A 16,485-nucleotide genomic window follows, 5' to 3' on the forward strand; every position below is an offset into this window, starting at 1 on the left:
CCCAGAATGGCATTGCTGAGCTGTTACTCTTCCCAAGAGAAGATATCTGTACTGCAAAATCACATTGATTTCTCCGTTATCCTTGGCATGTGCTCTCCCAACTCTTGGGATGCACTTTTCATTATGCCCAGAATTTGCCTACTGACTACAGAACCTTAAGATTCTCATTTTCCCCCAAGACCTCTATCACTGACCTTTTCAATCAGATATGTAGTGTTAAGTTTAAGTCAGAGTAGTTTCCCTGAATATTCTAGATGTTACCAGATTATAGTTTAGTAGAATGAAATATCATTGAAAGTGATCATTCTTTTGACTTTTATTTTGTTCCTTTGTAAGATGCTTCTAGTGTACACTATCGACTTTCTGTAATAAGTTCCCTCATAGATTTGTGCTTCTATTTATCTTATCTTCAACCATAAGTTCTCCATGGTGGAAAAGACAATAGCTCTCAGTTATGGGAATTAATATCATGTGGAAGAGAGTTCAAATTTCTGTTCTGCTACTCATTAACACTTGATTAGGGGAATATATACGTAAGTCACCTCAAGAAGTGTTTCACATATTTTATGTTATGATCTTTAAACATCTATTTTCCCACTATTTTCTTTCTATATATTAGGTCCACCAATGGATTAGAAGTATTTTCTTTCTCTTTCTCTCTCTTTCACAGGGTCAGTCCATCTGAAAGTAGACACCTTTTGAAAAGACCACAATTTTTATATTTTCAAGGATATTTCAAAACAAATTGATTCATCATCATTATTAGTAGAGAATCATTTTTTTCTTACTTGTTCCATGATAATGTAAGATTTTTGTCTACTTTGTTTAAGTCTGTATGCCTTACTTAACAGAAACCATTCTCAAATTTATAAATTATTTAACTACCAAGTCATAGTATTAATGAGAACCTATAGCACATCCATAGAGAACAGCAGAGTTTAGTGCTGCCCTCAATGATTAAAGAATACATGAGTAACAATTGCCAGCCCATTTGTGGTTTGTAGACTTTTTGATGATGGCCATTCTGGTTGGTGTGAGATGATACCTCATTGTAGTTTTAATTTACATTTCTCTAATAAAGAATGATGTTGAGAATCTTTTCATGTGTTTATTAGCCATTTTTATGTCTTCTTTGGAGAAATGCTTGTGAGAGGGTAACAGGAAGGAAGGTCAGGGGTCTCCAAAATGGAGGAAGTAGGCTGCAAATGTCAGACATTTTTTTATCTCTCTCTTAAGTGGCAGGAGGAAACAAACCACAACTGTTAAGATTTTTTCCCCCTTCTCTATACTAATTTAAAAACAGGTTTCTCTTAAAATTCTGTATTGCCACAATGACACCTGATTCCATCTGAACTTAACTTTTTTCAACCTTGAGCTAACCAAGGCATTTTTCTTATGGAGATGTTTGTCTTAAGCTATGTTAATGTACTATGTATTTACCTAGACACTGTTTTCAAGTCGGTTCCACCTAAGACTCAGAACCAACTTGACAAACCAGTATGTTTTACTCATACATTGTTCTCCTAATCTATGTTAATGAAATTATATATTTGCTTGGAAAACTGCCTTTCTTCAAGATTCATGGCCCAGGATGACTCAACTGGTGCCAATGTTATCTCAAAATGCATGTTGTGGGTGAGGGGCCTGGTGCCATTCTCTGAGTTTTGAGACATTTCCTTTCTCTGATTAGCAGACTGCTAGTAGCTATATAACATCTGGCTAAAGACTAGCAGGGGGGCATTCTTTCTGCACCTTTCTGATGTCTATGTCAGAAACTTTCTCTATCTCTTTTAGAGTTTAACAAAACTTTATGAAACAAAAGCTCTGAGCGATCAAACCTCGTCACCGGCCCCGGATTGAATTCTTCTGCTCCAGAGGCCAGAATCCTGTCATCTTTCATGGTTTAGGAGCAACATTTCACATGTTTAGTCCTTCTGGTCGCTCTTTGATTGGGTTGTTTGTTTTTCTGGTATTGAGCTGCTTGGGCATATGCCCTCAGGAAACCTTAATTGAAAAAACACATCTGCCCCAATCTTCATTGCAGCACTAATTTACAATTGCAAGGACATGGAAGCAACCTAAATGTCTATCAACAGATGAATGGATAAAGAAATTGTGGTAATTTCTTTATCCATTCATCTGTTGATAGACATCTGTGTACATTCCATACACAATGGAATATTACTCAGCTAAAGAAAGGAACACATTTGAATCCATTCTAATGCAGTGGATGAACTTAGAGACTAGTATACGAATGAAATAAGTCAGAAAGAGAAAGACAAATATCGCAAATTAATGTGTATATATAGAATCTAGAAAGATGGTACTGATGATTCTATTTGGAGGGCAACAAAGGAGATACAGACATAATGAACAGATGTGTGGTCACATTGCAGGAGGGAGAGGGTGGCATGACTTGAGAAAGTAGCATATACATTACCATATACAAAGTGAATATGTGTATATGTGTGTGTGTGTGTGTGTGTGTTAGTCACTCAGCCATGTCTGACTCTTTGAGACCCCATGAACTGTAGCCCGCCAGGCTCTTCAGTTCATGGAATTCTCCAGGTAAGAATACTGCAGTCATTCCCTTTTCAGGGGAATCTTCCTAGCCAGGGTTTGAACCCAGGTCTCCTGCATTGCAGGCAGATTCTTTACCATCTGAAACACCAGGGAAGCCCATAAAGTGGATAGCCAGATGAGATTGGTAGTATGATGCAGAACCCAAAGCTGGTGCTCTGTGATGACCTAGAGGGGTGGAATGGAGACGGAGGCAGGAAGGTGGCTTAGGAGGAAGGGATGTATGTGTTGTAGCCACGCGTTCCAGGAAACTCACTCAGAAAGACAATGCAGAAAGTGGAGTGCTGTTTATTATACCAGCGGGCCCAAGGTAGCATCTCCTCTTAGCCAAGGACCTCGACCAGTTTTTGTGAAAACTGTACATACCCTAACTGTACTTGCCCAAATTCACATCCCCAGATTCCCTGAAACTAGTCTGAACAAAGGAAAAGAAAGACACAATCAAAGTTAACCTGTGATTCATATGCCTTAAGACTAGGTAGTTAGCAGTGGACAATTATCAGTAGGCCTGAGATCATACCCCAATAAAAATAATAGAATTTATTATTCTATTTGGTTACACAGATAATTAGAGTATTATTTTAGGTGACGGAGAGCCTAGGTACAAACCCTGGGGCTCTTCCATCCAGGGGGTCTGGTTTTCCAGTAGGTATGTCATTTCTATATATACTGGGCATATAGCTCAAAGTCCACAGTCCGGCCCAAGATGGAGTCCTGCTTTCAAGATGGAGCCAGTTCTGTCTGTTTCCTCCTTCATATATATACTTATGGTGGATTCATGCTGATGTATGGTGGAAACCATTGCAACATTTAATTATCCTCTAATTAAAAATAGCATTTAAAATAATTACCAGCCCAATTCCATTTGATTTCTACAAAATCAAATTGATCATAATATATGAGCATTCAATATCATAAATTTCATCACCTGTTAACTTCAGTAGAGGTTTTTAAACCAAAGAGAGAATTTTAACTATGACAGATAACACTTCTGCTGTGCAAGGGTAGTAGAAAGAGAAAATACTCACAGTGAAGAGTGAGTCAGTACGCATGCCCATTATATATATGTATATATATATGTATTTTTTTTTTTAATGTGCCCTGAGGAAATGATGCTTTTTGCCTATTTGCATGTGGTAAAAGGACTGACTGATTGCACTGAGCCAAGGGAGAAGCAAGAGTGGAAAGTAAAGAGATTTGAAGAATTGTTTAGATGGAGGTGTGAGGGCAGAAAGTGTTTCCCACTGTGTCCCAGATTAATGACCTCCAGAGTGTTTACCACAAAGGAAACACTGGACAGCTGCAAGTTTGGGATATCTTACCTCATCTCTTTCTTTAGGTGCATCGATGCTTATACATGAATGGAGTCCATGGTGGCAGGGATGGAAGGTTTGTGTGAACCAACAGCACAAGCTCGCTCTGACCACGGCTGGCACTGCTGTATATGTTGCTGGTCAGAAGCAGAGAATAATATTCCTCAGGAAACCTAGCCAGCTAACTTGAAGGCAGGTTAGTTTTCCTCTTAGACTACATGGGCATGGAAAAGACAGCAATTCTTCTTTACTAGGATTCCATGTTATAAGCATGGATTGTTATCCCTATCAGCAATCTATTCCACCAGCTTACAGTAATATTGTCATAGGATTCTGAATAGTAAAACTTAGGACCCACAGACCCACTTTTTGATGAACAAGATCAACAAGAGGCAAACAAACATGGGATCTACTTGTTCTACCATACATCACATGACAGAGATGACTGACCCATGGAAAATTAGGATCATCTTGTTCAGTTCAGTTCAGTCTCTCAGTCGTGTCCGACTCTTTGTGACCACATGGACTGCAGCACACCAGGCTTCCTTGTGCATCACCAACTCCTGGAGCTTACTCAAACTCATGTCCATTGAGTCGGTGATGCCATCCAACCATCTCATCCTCTGTCATCCCCTTCTCCTGCCTTCAATCTTTCCCAGCTTCAGGGTCCTTTCAAATGAGTCAGTTCTTCGAATAAGGTGGCTGAAGAATTGGAGTTTCAGCTTCAGCATCAGTCCTTTGAATGAATAGTCAAGACTGATTTCCTTTAGGATGGATTGGTTGGATCTCCTTGCAGTCCAAGGGACTCTCAAGAGTCTACTCCAACACCACAGTTCAAAAGTGTCAATTCTTCGGGGCTCAGCTTTCTTTATAGTCCAACTCTCACATCCATCCATGACTATTGGAAAAACCATAACTTTGACTAGATGGACCTTTGTTGGCAAAGTAACTCTCTCCTTTTTAATATACTGTCTAGGTTGGTCATAACTTTTCTTTCAAGGAGCAAGCATCTTTCAATTTCATGGCTGCAGTCACCATCTGCAGTGATTTTGGAGCCCCTCAAAAGAGTCTCTCAATGTGTCCAGTGTTTCCGCATCTATTTGTCATGAAGTGTTGGGACCAGATGCCATGACCTTAGTTTTCTGAATGTTGAGTTTTAAGCCAAGAGTATTGAGCCTCTTTCAGTATCATCAAGAGATGTCTGGCCCATGGAAAATTAGATGGTCTTGGAGATTACAGGAAGATCCAACTTAGAGATGACAACACACGAGGTTGATATGTTGTTTCTGAATATGGTACATACTTCGACCTAATGGCCTCTATGTGGTTCCCAGATATCCACAGAGGTAGTATACATGGTTGAAGAAAGTGAAGTAGCAGTGAACCCTCTCACTTTAACTCACGGTGACATATATGGGAATCTGTTCTTCCCCTCCCCATGGATCTACACTCTTCTGGATTGAAGGGTTTAATACTATAAAAGTCACATTTTTTAGGGAATATAGTCTATGTTTAAACTGTCACCTGGTCATTTTGGACTCCTCACCTAGATAGACCAGTGGTCAGAGAGAGGAGATACTAATTGCTGAGGGATAATTATCATGAAAAGATAGAGGGCAGGGAGAAATAGTCTAAGCATAATTTCCTTGGAGTATCTCATGGTGTGTCCAGGCCCAGCTATAGATAACCACATGAACAATGAGAGCAACTATAGCTTGCCAATGGCACAATCACTGAGGTTCAGACATCTATTAATAGTTCCTTGGGATGTAAATATAAGTGCCTTTGAGCAGGAACAGAAGACTTCATCCTGGATGAGTCTGTTTATTATTAGGTAAATCACACTACACAATGAAATGGGTTTTTAATAATGAGATAATAATTAGGAAGGGGGCTAATTGATGCTCGTAATGGATAAGGCATATGATATACAAATTTCTATGTCAGGAAGGTGGTGCAATAAATCAAACACATATAGAAGAATTGTGGTACACCATTTATTGAGAAACATATGGGTAAACCTCAAAGTGATCGTAAAAGGAGAAAGCATGATACAAGAACTATGAGGATAGCAAAAGAGAAAATATGATTATAAAGATTATGATAGGCTGCAGAAACCTATAGAAACATTCTGAGATCTCTTTTCTTAAGTTACTCAGAAGAACTAGATGGTCAATCCTATTTTCAGAGTCAAAACCAAGACATGCTTCCTTGTTACAGATGCAGGAAGTTGGCACATGGTCCTCCTACACCAGAGGAAGACAATTGGAGGAAGCCTGCTGCACTCTGTCAAGCTAATTCACAAGCTCTTAAGCAAGGAGATGAGTAACTGAAATTCTGGTAGAGCATGCCAGTTGTCAGCAAAGCCTAAGAAGTCATTTTGCTTGTCCCCAGGTGGCAAATCAATTATAGAAGGTGTTGGATAGGGACAGTGGCTCCTTGGCAATGTGATCAGCAGCAGGAAGGCTGGCAGCAGCTGGACACACAGCTAGGGCGGCAGCAGGTGGTCCTGCAGCAGGTGGTCTGACAGCAGACAGGGTGGCTGCAAGGCTGGCAGCAGCTGGATCCACAACTCTGGTCTTGGCACCCAGGCAGGCAGCAGCATGTGGGGTGGTAGCAGGTTCTATGGCAGTACACGGGTGCACAGGAAGTTGGCTGGCAGCAAGACTGGCAGCACCTGGACCCAATGCAGGTTTGTCCACAGCTGCTGGACCCACAGCAGGTGGGCCGGCAGCAGGTGGTCACACAATTAGGTTTGCAGCAGGTGGTTTCAGTGGTTTGACAGCAAGTTTGGGGGCAGGAGGGCTGGCAGCAGCTGGCCTCACAGCAGGTGGGCTGGCAGCAGGAGGTCACACAAGTAGGCTTGAGGCAGGTGGTCCTGCAGCAGGTGGTCTGACAGCAGGCAGGGCGGCAGCAAGGCTGGCAGCAGCTGGACCCACCACAGGTGGGCTGACAGCAGGTGGTCACACAGGTGGGTTTGCAGCAGGTGGTCCTGCAGCAGGTGTTTTCACTAGTCTGATAGCAAGTTGGGGGACAGCAAGGCTGACAGCAGCTGGCCTCACAGCAGGTGGGCTGGCAGCAGGTGGTCACACAAGTAGGCTTGAGGCAAGTGGTCCTGCAGCAGGTGGTCTGACAGCAGGCTGGGCGGCAGCAAGGCTGGCAGCAGCTAGACCCACCGCAGGTGGACTGACAGCAGGTGGTCACACAGGTGGGTTTGCAGCAGGTGGTCCTGCAGCAGGTGTTTTCACTAGTCTGATAGCAAGTTGGGGGGCAGCAAGGCCGACAGCAGCTGGCCTCACAGCACGTGGGCTGACAGCACGGTGAGCAGCAGGAGTGAGTCATTTTGTCAGTGGTGAAGTGTGGACTTCTGTTTAGAAGTGAGTTTCTCAGATTCTGTTGACTACTTCTGTTCTGGGGCTTTTTATACACTGGACCCCCAATGTTGGCACCAATAAGCAAGACTTTCCTTGTTGTGTATGTTGTTTTTGCAGTCAATGGGAAATTATCCAGGAGGAAATGATTTCTTTAGTGTTTTGAGGCCTCTGCAAATTAGTGTTTGATCTTCTTTCTAATTAGGACTAGTACTTAAGAACCTTTTCCAGAAGGGAAAAAGAATAAGGAATCATCCCAGCAACATCTCTGATCATGTGACATCATCAGGTCATGGGATAGTTCTTCCTGCCTTGGCCAGGGTCAGAACAGTCATCTTTTCTTTGTTCCTTTGACTACACTTAGGTTGAGACTTGCTGGATGCTGATGCATTCTGTGATGAATGAAGCCAGCTAAAGTCCAACTGTGATGTCAGATGAAGTCCGAGATTCAAAAGGATCACCTGTATCTATATACATGTCTTTCAAATCAGTAATGAATGACCTAAAATGTTTCCCAGCTTTATTAGGTACATTTAGGTAGAAGATGTTGGCACATTGTTCTTCACTAGCAATTCGTCACCAAAGCTAGAATAGAACCAAAAACTGTACCCTGTTTTCAGACATCAATTCGTTAACAACCCATAACTATTTTTAGCTGGATCAATCACCTCCGGTGAGACATCACAACTTGCACATACTTTCTTTTATAATTTGTGACAAATAGGTAGATAGGATGATAACTTTATAGATTTATAGATTTCAATAAATGTCAAATGTGTCAGCCATAATTTCTTAGAGTTTTTTCTGCCCTATTTTCTCTCTTTTCGGTACATATGTAAGAGTGTAATTGCCATGTCACAGGGAAAGCAGATAGTCAACAGGGGTAGAAACAAGAAAAATGTTTCACTATTTCATTACAGTGGTGTCATGTACTCTCCTGATATGAGACTTCTGAATTCTACCAGTGTGTATCTATCCTTGTTTGTTCACTTTAAACTGAGCTTTAATTGACACGGCATTATATTGTTTATAGGTGTTCAACATAATAATTTGATATTCATAGATGCTGCAAAGTTATCACTGTAGTAAGTCTAGTTAACGTTAACATCTGTCACAATTGATAATTACAAAGTCTTTTTTCTTGCATGAGAACTTTTTTCTTTTCCATTTATTTTTATTAGTTGAAGGTTAATTACTTTACAATATTGTAGTGGTTTTTACCATACATTGACAAGAATTAGCCATGGTTTTGCATGTGTTCTCCATCCTGATCCCCCCTCCCGCCTTCCTCCCCATCCGATCCCTCTGGGTCTTCCCAGTGCACCAGCCCTGAACAATTGTCTGCATGAGAACTTTTAAAATCTACTTTTCTAGCAACTTTTGAAGATTTCAGTATTATTCACTATGGTCACTATGCTGTACATCACATCCCCCATGTATTTATTTTATAACTGGAAGCCTGTACCTTGTGATCCCATTTGCCTATTTCACCCACCCCACCCCCACCTCTGGCTACCATGGATCTGTTCTATCTATGAGTTCAGTTTTAAAAAAAAAATTTAAGATGCCTTATATAAGTGAGATCACAAAGTATTTGTCTCTCTCTAACTTATTTCATTTAGCTTAATGTCCTCAAGGTTCATTCACATTGTCATAAATGGGAAGATATCCCTCTACTCATCATTGAATAACATTCCATTATATAATATGTTCCATGTTTTCTTTATCCATTCATCCATTGACAGACACTTTGCTTGTTTCCATGTCTTGGCTAGTGTAAACAATGCTATAATGAACATGTGGCTGCATAAATCTTTTTGAGTCAGTGTTTTTGTTTTCTTCAGATAAATGCCAAGAAGTAGAATATTTAGATCATATTCTATTCTCCCCATGTCCTATTTTTAATTTTTGAGGAATCTCCATAATGTTCTTCATAGTGGCTGCACCAGTTCCCATTTCAACTAACAGGGAAAGGGGTTCCCTTTTCTCATATTCTCATTAAAACTTTGTATATCTTGACACTTTTATGATAGCCATGCTAAAACTGGTATGAACTGATATCTCATTGTGGTTTTGATTTACATTCCTGTTGATTAGTGATATTAAATACCTTTTCATGTATCTAATGGCCATTTGCATGTCTTCTTTGGAAAAGTATGTCTTTAGAACCTCTGCCCATTTTAAATGAGGTTGTTTCATTTTTGCTATTGAGTCATGTGAGTTATTGAGTTATGTATTTTGAATATCAGCCCTTTATGAAACATGATTTGAAAATATTTTCTCTCAATTCAATAGGTTTCCTTTTCATTGTGTTGATAGTTTCCTTTTCTAGGTATAAACTGTTTAATTATTCCCACTTTTAGATCTGTTGCCTTTAATTTTGGTGTCAAATCCAAAAAGTCAGCACTAAGACCAATGTCAAGGAGCTTACTATCTATTTTCCTTTCCAGGAGTTTTATAATCTCAGGTCTAAGGTCAAGTCTTTAGTCCATTTTGAGTTAATTTTTGTGGATGGTGTATGAGAGGAGCCCAGTTTCATTCTTTGGCACATGGCTGCCTAGTTTTCTTGCCACTACTTATTTAAAATGTTACAATTTCCTTATTGCATTAATATATTCTTGGCTCCTTTGTAATAAATTAGTAGACCATATAATGCGTGGACTTATTTCTGGCCTCTTTATTCTATTCCATTGATCTGGGTGCTGTTTTTTTCCAATCCATACAGTTTTGTTTAATATAGCTTTGTAATACTGTTTGGAATCAAGGAAAATGATGCTTCCAGTTTTGTTCTTCTTTCTCAATATTGCATTGGATATTTTGCGGTACCACACAAATTTTAAATTTTTCCCTTTTTTCTGCCATTGGAATTACATTATCATTTTATCCTTTCTACTGCTGTTGACTATATGTTTCCCCATTACATGGCAATTATACTCTAACATATACATCTAAAAGAGAGAAAATGGGGACTAAAAGCTGTAAGAAATTGTGGCTGAGATTCAACATTTGTCGGAATATATAAATATACAGATTCAAACATACCTTAGTTATTCTCCTATCTAACCTGCTCATCACAAGTTGTAGAAGAAAGTATATGCAAGTTGGGATGTCTCACCAGAGGTCATTAACCTAACTAGAAAATAGCACTGAAACAGTAAGGAAGGGATGCTGTTTGAAAATAGGATTCAGCTTTTGCCCCTATTCCAGTTTTGGTGCTGATTTTCATTTGAAAAACAATGTGCCAACCATCCTCTATTCAGATGACCCTGATTAAACTGGGAAACACTTCAAACTACTTGCCAAATATATATATATATATATATATATATATATATATATATATATATATATACATATGGAAGTCTTAACTCTGACTTTGTCAGAGACCGGGCTTGAACTCAAGCAGGCTTCATTCATCACAGAATGCATCAGCATCCCGACCCTTTCGAGGCATGTCCCAGTCAAAGGAACAAATCTGAGAAAGGAGAACTATTCTGACCTTCACAGAGCCAGCAGGAACTACCCCATGACCAGATGATGCCACAGGACCAGAAATGCTGCTGGTGATGATTCCTGACTTTTTAACTTCTAGGAAAGATTCTTAAGTACTAGACCCAATTAAGGAAAAGATCAAACACTAATTTACAGAGGCCTCTATATAAAACACTAAGAAAGCAACTTCCTCCACGATAATTATCAAAAGTACAACAATAACATAAAGAACAACCAGGAAAGTCCTGCTTCTTGGTCCCAACATTGGGGGTCCAGGATATAAAAGCCCCAGAACAGGAGGAGTGAGCAGAATCTGAGAAACTCACTTCTGAACAGGAGTGCATCCTCATCACAGACACAATGACCCACTCTTGCTGCTCCCCGTGCTGCCAGCCCACCTGCTGTCAGCCCATTAGCTGCAGGACCACCTGCTGTGAGTCCAGCTGCTGCAAGCCCTGCTGCCCCCCAGCTTGCTGTCAAACCACCTGTTGCAGGACCACCTGCTGCAGACCTACTTGTGTGACCTCCTGCTGCCAGCCCACCTGTTGCAGCAAACCCTGCTGTCAGTCCACCTGCTGTGAGACCATCTGCTGCCAGCCCTCCTGCCCCCCAACTTGCTATCAAACTAGTGAAACCACCTGCTGTAGGACCACCTGCCGCAAGCCTACTTGTGTGACCACCTGCTGTCAGCCCACTTGCTGTGGGTCCAGCAGCTGTGGACAAACCTTCAGTCGGTCCAGCTGTGGCCAGCCTTGCTGTCAGTCAGCTTGCTGTGCTCCTGTGTACTGCCACAGAATCTGCTACCACCCCATGTGCTGCTGCCTGCCTGGGTGCCAAGCCCAAGAATGTGGATCCAGCTGCTGCCAGCCTTGTAGCCAGCCTGTCTGCTGTCAGACCACCTGCTGTCGCCCTAGCTGTGTGTCCAGCTGCTGCCAGCCTTCCTATTGCTGATCACCTCACCAGAGAACCCCTGTCCCCAACAACACTTTATAGCAACTGAGTTGCTACTTGGGGACAAAAAATTACTTCTTAGACTTTGCTGACAACTGGTATGCTCTACCAGAATTTGTTACCCATCTGCCTCTTTAAAAGCTTATAAATCAGCTTGATAGAGTGCAGAGGGTTCTCCCAGTTGTCTTTCTCTTGTGTAGGAAGACCATGTGCTAGGCATCTTTGATAAGGACTTATGTCTTGGTTTTGACTCTGAAAATAGGACTGACCATGTTCTACTTCTAAGTAACTTAGGAAAACAAATCCTTATAATGTTTCTATAGGTTTCTGCAGCTTATCATGATTAATATAATCATATGTTTCTCTATTAATATACCCATGGCTCTTGTACCCTGTGTTTTCCTTTTATGATGCCTTTGAATTGTCTTCCTAGATGCAGTAGTCTTGCCTGTGTGTTTCTCAATAAATTCTTTGCCATAATCTTCCTATATTGTGTTTGATTTTTACATGGCATTCCTGATATAGAGATTTAAGTACATACTACATATTATATGCATTATCCATTATGAGTATCATGTTAGCCCTCAAAATCAATTATTAGCTCATTAAGTAAATTGTGTAGTATGCTTTAGCCAGTAATGAACACACTCATCCAGGATAGGGTCTTTTCTTCCTGCTCACAGGTATTTACCTATACATCCCAAGGAAACAGATGCTTGAACCTCAGTGACTAAGTTGTAGTTGTTGTCTTTGTTTATGTGCTACTGCTGGGCATGGACACACCATAAAATATGCCAAGGAAATTATGTTCAGACTATTTATTCCTACTCTCTACCTCTTTTTGATAACCATCCCTCAACAATTAATAACTGCAAAAGAACCCCTGTCCCCCACAACACTTTATGTTAACTAACTTGCTATTGAGGACAAAAAAATCACTTCTTAGACTTTGCTGACAACTGGTATGCTCCACCAGAATTTGTTACAAATCTATCTCTTTAAAAAAAAAAAACTTGCAAACCAGCTTGATGGGGTTCAAAGGGCTTCCCACTGGTCTACCTACATGAGGAATGCAAAATGATGGACACGACTGAGTGACGGAACTGAACTGATATTCCTTCTAGGAAATGTGACTTTCATAGTGTTAAACCCTTCAATCCAGGATGGGAAGCACTGATCCCCAAGAACGTTACTTTGAGTTAAGTTGAGAAGATTCACTCCTACATCACTTTCTGAAACCATGTGTACTACCTCTGTGTATATATTCAGTACTACCTATATAGGAACCGGGTAATGGTCTTTGGGTCAAGGTATACACCACATCCAGAAGACACCTCTAAATTGGTTCTTTGCTCCACATTTTCAAGACCATTCCAATTTTCCATGGGGCCAGTCATCTCTGTCATGTGATGTTCGGTAGAATAAGTAGCTCTCATGTTTGTGCTCCTGTTGTTGATCTTGTTCTTCAAAAAGTGGGTCTCTTGGTCCAAATTGATGCTATTTAGAATCCCATGACAATAATACTATAAGCCAATAGTACTGCTGATAGGGACAACAAATCCATGTTTAGAATATGCAATCCTAGAAAGAAGAACCTCTCTCTTTTTCTACTAGTCTGAGAAGATAACTTGCCTTTGTGTGGCTTGGTTAATGAGTTATGATGCTACCCTATCAGTGCTCAATAACATTCTCTGCTTCTGACTAGCAGCACATACAGCAGGGACAGCCATGGTGAGAGGGAGCCTATGCTATTGGGTTCACACAAATCCTCTATCACTGCCACCATGGATACTTTGTTCATGTTCTCTTGTGTAAATATTGATGCACCTGAGGACAGAGGTGGGATGAGTTATTCCAAATTTGTAGCTGTCTAGTGCCTTCTCTATCATGAACACTCTGAACATCAACACTCATTGACATGGGACACAAGTGGGAAACAGCTTCTGTCCTCAACCTATCTTTATATAAATAATTATTCTCCAAATCTCTTTATGTTCCAGTCTTGCTTCTCCCAAGCTCAATCTAGTCAGGACTTTCACCACTTGCAAACAGCCAATGAACATCATTGTGAGGCCACTTTTCCTGAAAATAAATATGTCATACCCATATGTACTGTTGATTGTTCACTGTAAATATTTTCTCTTTCCATTGCCTTTGAAGAACAAAAGTGTTATCTGTGATACTCAAAATTCTCCACCTGGCATAAAAACTTCTATGGGGCTGTGGACTGGTGAAACTTAAGGTATTGCATGTTTATATATTATGATCAATAAGATTTTGCAAGAATCAAATGCAAGTATTACCTGTGTATTCTTTAGTCATTGAGGGCAGCACAAAACTCTACTGTTCTCCTTGGATGTGCTATAGTTTCTCATACCTTCTAATACCTTGACTTTGTTGTTGTTCAGTCTCTCTGCTGTATCCAATTCTTTGCAACCCTATGGACTGCAGCACATGAGTTTTCCCTGTCCTTCATCATATCCTGGAACTTCCTCAAACTCATGTCCATTGAGCCAGTGATGCCATCCAACCATCTCATCCTCTGTCATCCCCTTCCCCTCCTGCCTTCTATCTCTCCCAGCATCAGGGTCTTTTCCAATGAGTCAGGTCTATGCATCAAGTAGCAAAAATCTTGGAGCTTCAGCTTCAGCATTAGTTCTTCCAATGAAAACTCATGGTTAATTTCCTTTAGGATTGACTGGTTTTATCTCCTTGCAGTCCAAGTGACTCTCACGAGTTTCCTCCAACACCACAGTTCGAAAGCATCAATGCTTCGGCACTCAGCCTTCTTTATGGTCCAACTCTCACACCTATACATGACTATGGGAAAAGCCATAACTTTGACTAGACAGACTTTGTTAGCAAAGTAGTGTCTCTGCTTTTTAATATGCTATCTAGTTTGGTCATAGTTTTTCTTCCAAGGAGGAAGTGTCTTTTAATTTTATGGCTGCAGTCACCATCTGTAGTGATTTTGGAGCTCAAGAAAATAAAATTGGTCACTGTTTTCATTGTTCACCCACCTATATGCCATTAAGTGGTGGGACTGAATGCATTGATCTTAGTTTTTTGAATGTTGAGTTTTAAGCCATATTTTCACTCTCTCACCTTCATCAAGAAACTCCTTAGTTCTTCCTCGCTTTCTGCCATAAGGGTGGTGTCATCTACATATCTGAGGTTATTGATATGTCCCCTGGCAATCTTGATTCCAGCTGTGCTTCATCCAGCCTGTCATTTCACATGATGTACTCTGCACATAAGTTAAATAAACATGGTGACAATATACAGCCTCAACGCACCCCTTTACCAATTTTGAACCAGTTTGTTGTTCCATATTCAATTCTAATTGTTGCTTCTTGACCTGCATACAGGTTGTTCAGGAGACAGATAAGGTGGTCTGGTATTTCCATCTCTTGAAGACTTGGAAGTTTGTAATTAGTAGATTTGAAGCTGATTTGTGTTAAGTCAGGCATACAGGTGCTTCCCAGGGGGCGCTAGTGGTAAAGAACCCGCCTGCCAATGCAGGAGACTGAAGAGACATAGGTTTCACCCCTGGATTGGGAAGATCCCCTGGAGGAGGGCATGGCAACCCTCTCCAGTATTCTTCCCTGGAGAATCCTATTTACAGAGAAACCTGCTGGGCTATAGTTCATAAGTTTGCAAAGAGTTGGACATGACTGAAGCAACTTAGCATGCACCCATGCAGGCAAACAGTGTCAAACAAAAGAGACAAAACCTTAGATTATCATGGAACAAGTAAGGGAAAAACCACTTCTCTGGTGATGAATAGATTTGTTCCTGTGATATTCTTTTTTTTTTTTTTTAAATTTATTTTATTAGTTGGAGGCCAATTACTTCACAACATTTCAGTGGGTTTTGTCATACATTGACACTAATCAGCCATAGAGTTACACGTATTCCCCATCCCGATCCCCCCTCCCACCTCCCTCTCCACCCGATTCCTCTGGGTCCTCCCAGTGCACCAGGCTCGAGCACTTGTCTCATGCATCCCACCTGGGCTGGTGATCTGTTTCACCATAGATAATATATATGCTGTTCTTTTGAAACATCCCACCCTCTTCTTGAAAATATAACAATTGTGATTTTCCAAAGTCATCTGCTTATAGACTGGCTGACCCATAAAAGCAGGGGGAAGAGAAAGAAAACACTTGTAGATTAATACATAAGTGGACATAATATGAAAGAAAGTAGTGGAAAATTAACACAACATTGTAAATCAACTATAATTAAATAAAAATAAGTTAAAAATAAAAAATGATAACATAATATATATGAAAAATATGTTCTGTACATTCTCCCAATAAGACTAGTGAGTGGCAGAACAAGAATTTGAGTACTCTTCCATATGATTTTAATTCCCATAATTAAGTGAGTGATAGTTGCTCAGTCATGTCTGACTCTTTGCAATCCCATGGACTGTAGCCTGTCAGGCTACTCTGTCCTTGGAATTCTCCAGGCAAGAATACTAAGAGCTGTGGTCTTTCCTTCCTTTATAGAGATTTTATGATTGAAGATAAAATCAGAAGCAAAAAAAAGGACAATCTAAGAGTGAGTTTAGTAAAGAAAGTGTGTGCATGCATGTTAAGTCACTTCAGTCCTGTCTGACTCTTTATGATCCCATGTACTGTAGCCTCGCTGGTGCCTCTGTTCATGCGATTCTCCAGGCATGAATACTGGAGTGGGTTTTTATGCCTTTTTCAAGGGCATTTTCCTGACCTAGGGATCTCTTATGTCTCCTGCATTGGCAGCCAGGTTCTTTA

General features: G+C 40.5%; 2 protein-coding genes across 8 annotated transcripts; one reads left to right on the forward strand and one right to left on the reverse strand.

Annotated features, from left to right (window-relative positions):
* Positions 1–6,344: 6,344 nt before the first annotated feature.
* LOC136149405 (keratin-associated protein 9-2-like) lies at positions 6,345–7,235 on the reverse strand. 5 transcript variants are annotated; one of them, XM_065909643.1, is made up of 4 exons: positions 7,188–7,235; positions 6,951–7,022; positions 6,715–6,842; positions 6,345–6,636 (listed from the first exon to the last, which is right to left on the reverse strand). In XM_065909643.1, the coding sequence occupies exons 1-4, from the start codon at positions 7,233–7,235 to the stop codon at positions 6,345–6,347; spliced, it is 540 nt and encodes a 179-aa protein (XP_065765715.1). The 5 variants fall into 5 exon arrangements, with proteins under 5 accessions (XP_065765715.1, XP_065765716.1, XP_065765717.1 ...); XM_065909644.1 differs by having other exon boundaries at positions 6,345–6,569; positions 6,690–6,842; XM_065909645.1 differs by lacking the exon at positions 6,951–7,022 and having other exon boundaries at positions 6,345–6,569; positions 6,690–6,903; positions 7,198–7,235.
* Positions 7,236–10,716: 3,481 nt separating this feature from the next.
* LOC136149162 (keratin-associated protein 9-2-like) lies at positions 10,717–11,707 on the forward strand. Of its 3 annotated transcripts, none has more exons than XM_065909175.1 (2): positions 10,717–10,724; positions 11,200–11,707. In XM_065909175.1, the coding sequence occupies exons 1-2, from the start codon at positions 10,717–10,719 to the stop codon at positions 11,705–11,707; spliced, it is 516 nt and encodes a 171-aa protein (XP_065765247.1). The 3 variants fall into 3 exon arrangements, with proteins under 3 accessions (XP_065765247.1, XP_065765248.1, XP_065765246.1); XM_065909176.1 differs by lacking the exon at positions 10,717–10,724 and having other exon boundaries at positions 11,117–11,336; positions 11,490–11,707; XM_065909174.1 differs by lacking the exon at positions 10,717–10,724 and having other exon boundaries at positions 11,117–11,707.
* The last annotated feature ends 4,778 nt before the right edge of the window (positions 11,708–16,485 follow it).

This window comes from Muntiacus reevesi, chromosome 18 (assembly GCF_963930625.1).
Source record: "Muntiacus reevesi chromosome 18, mMunRee1.1, whole genome shotgun sequence".
In the NCBI taxonomy this organism is placed as follows: Eukaryota; Metazoa; Chordata; class Mammalia; order Artiodactyla; family Cervidae; genus Muntiacus; species Muntiacus reevesi.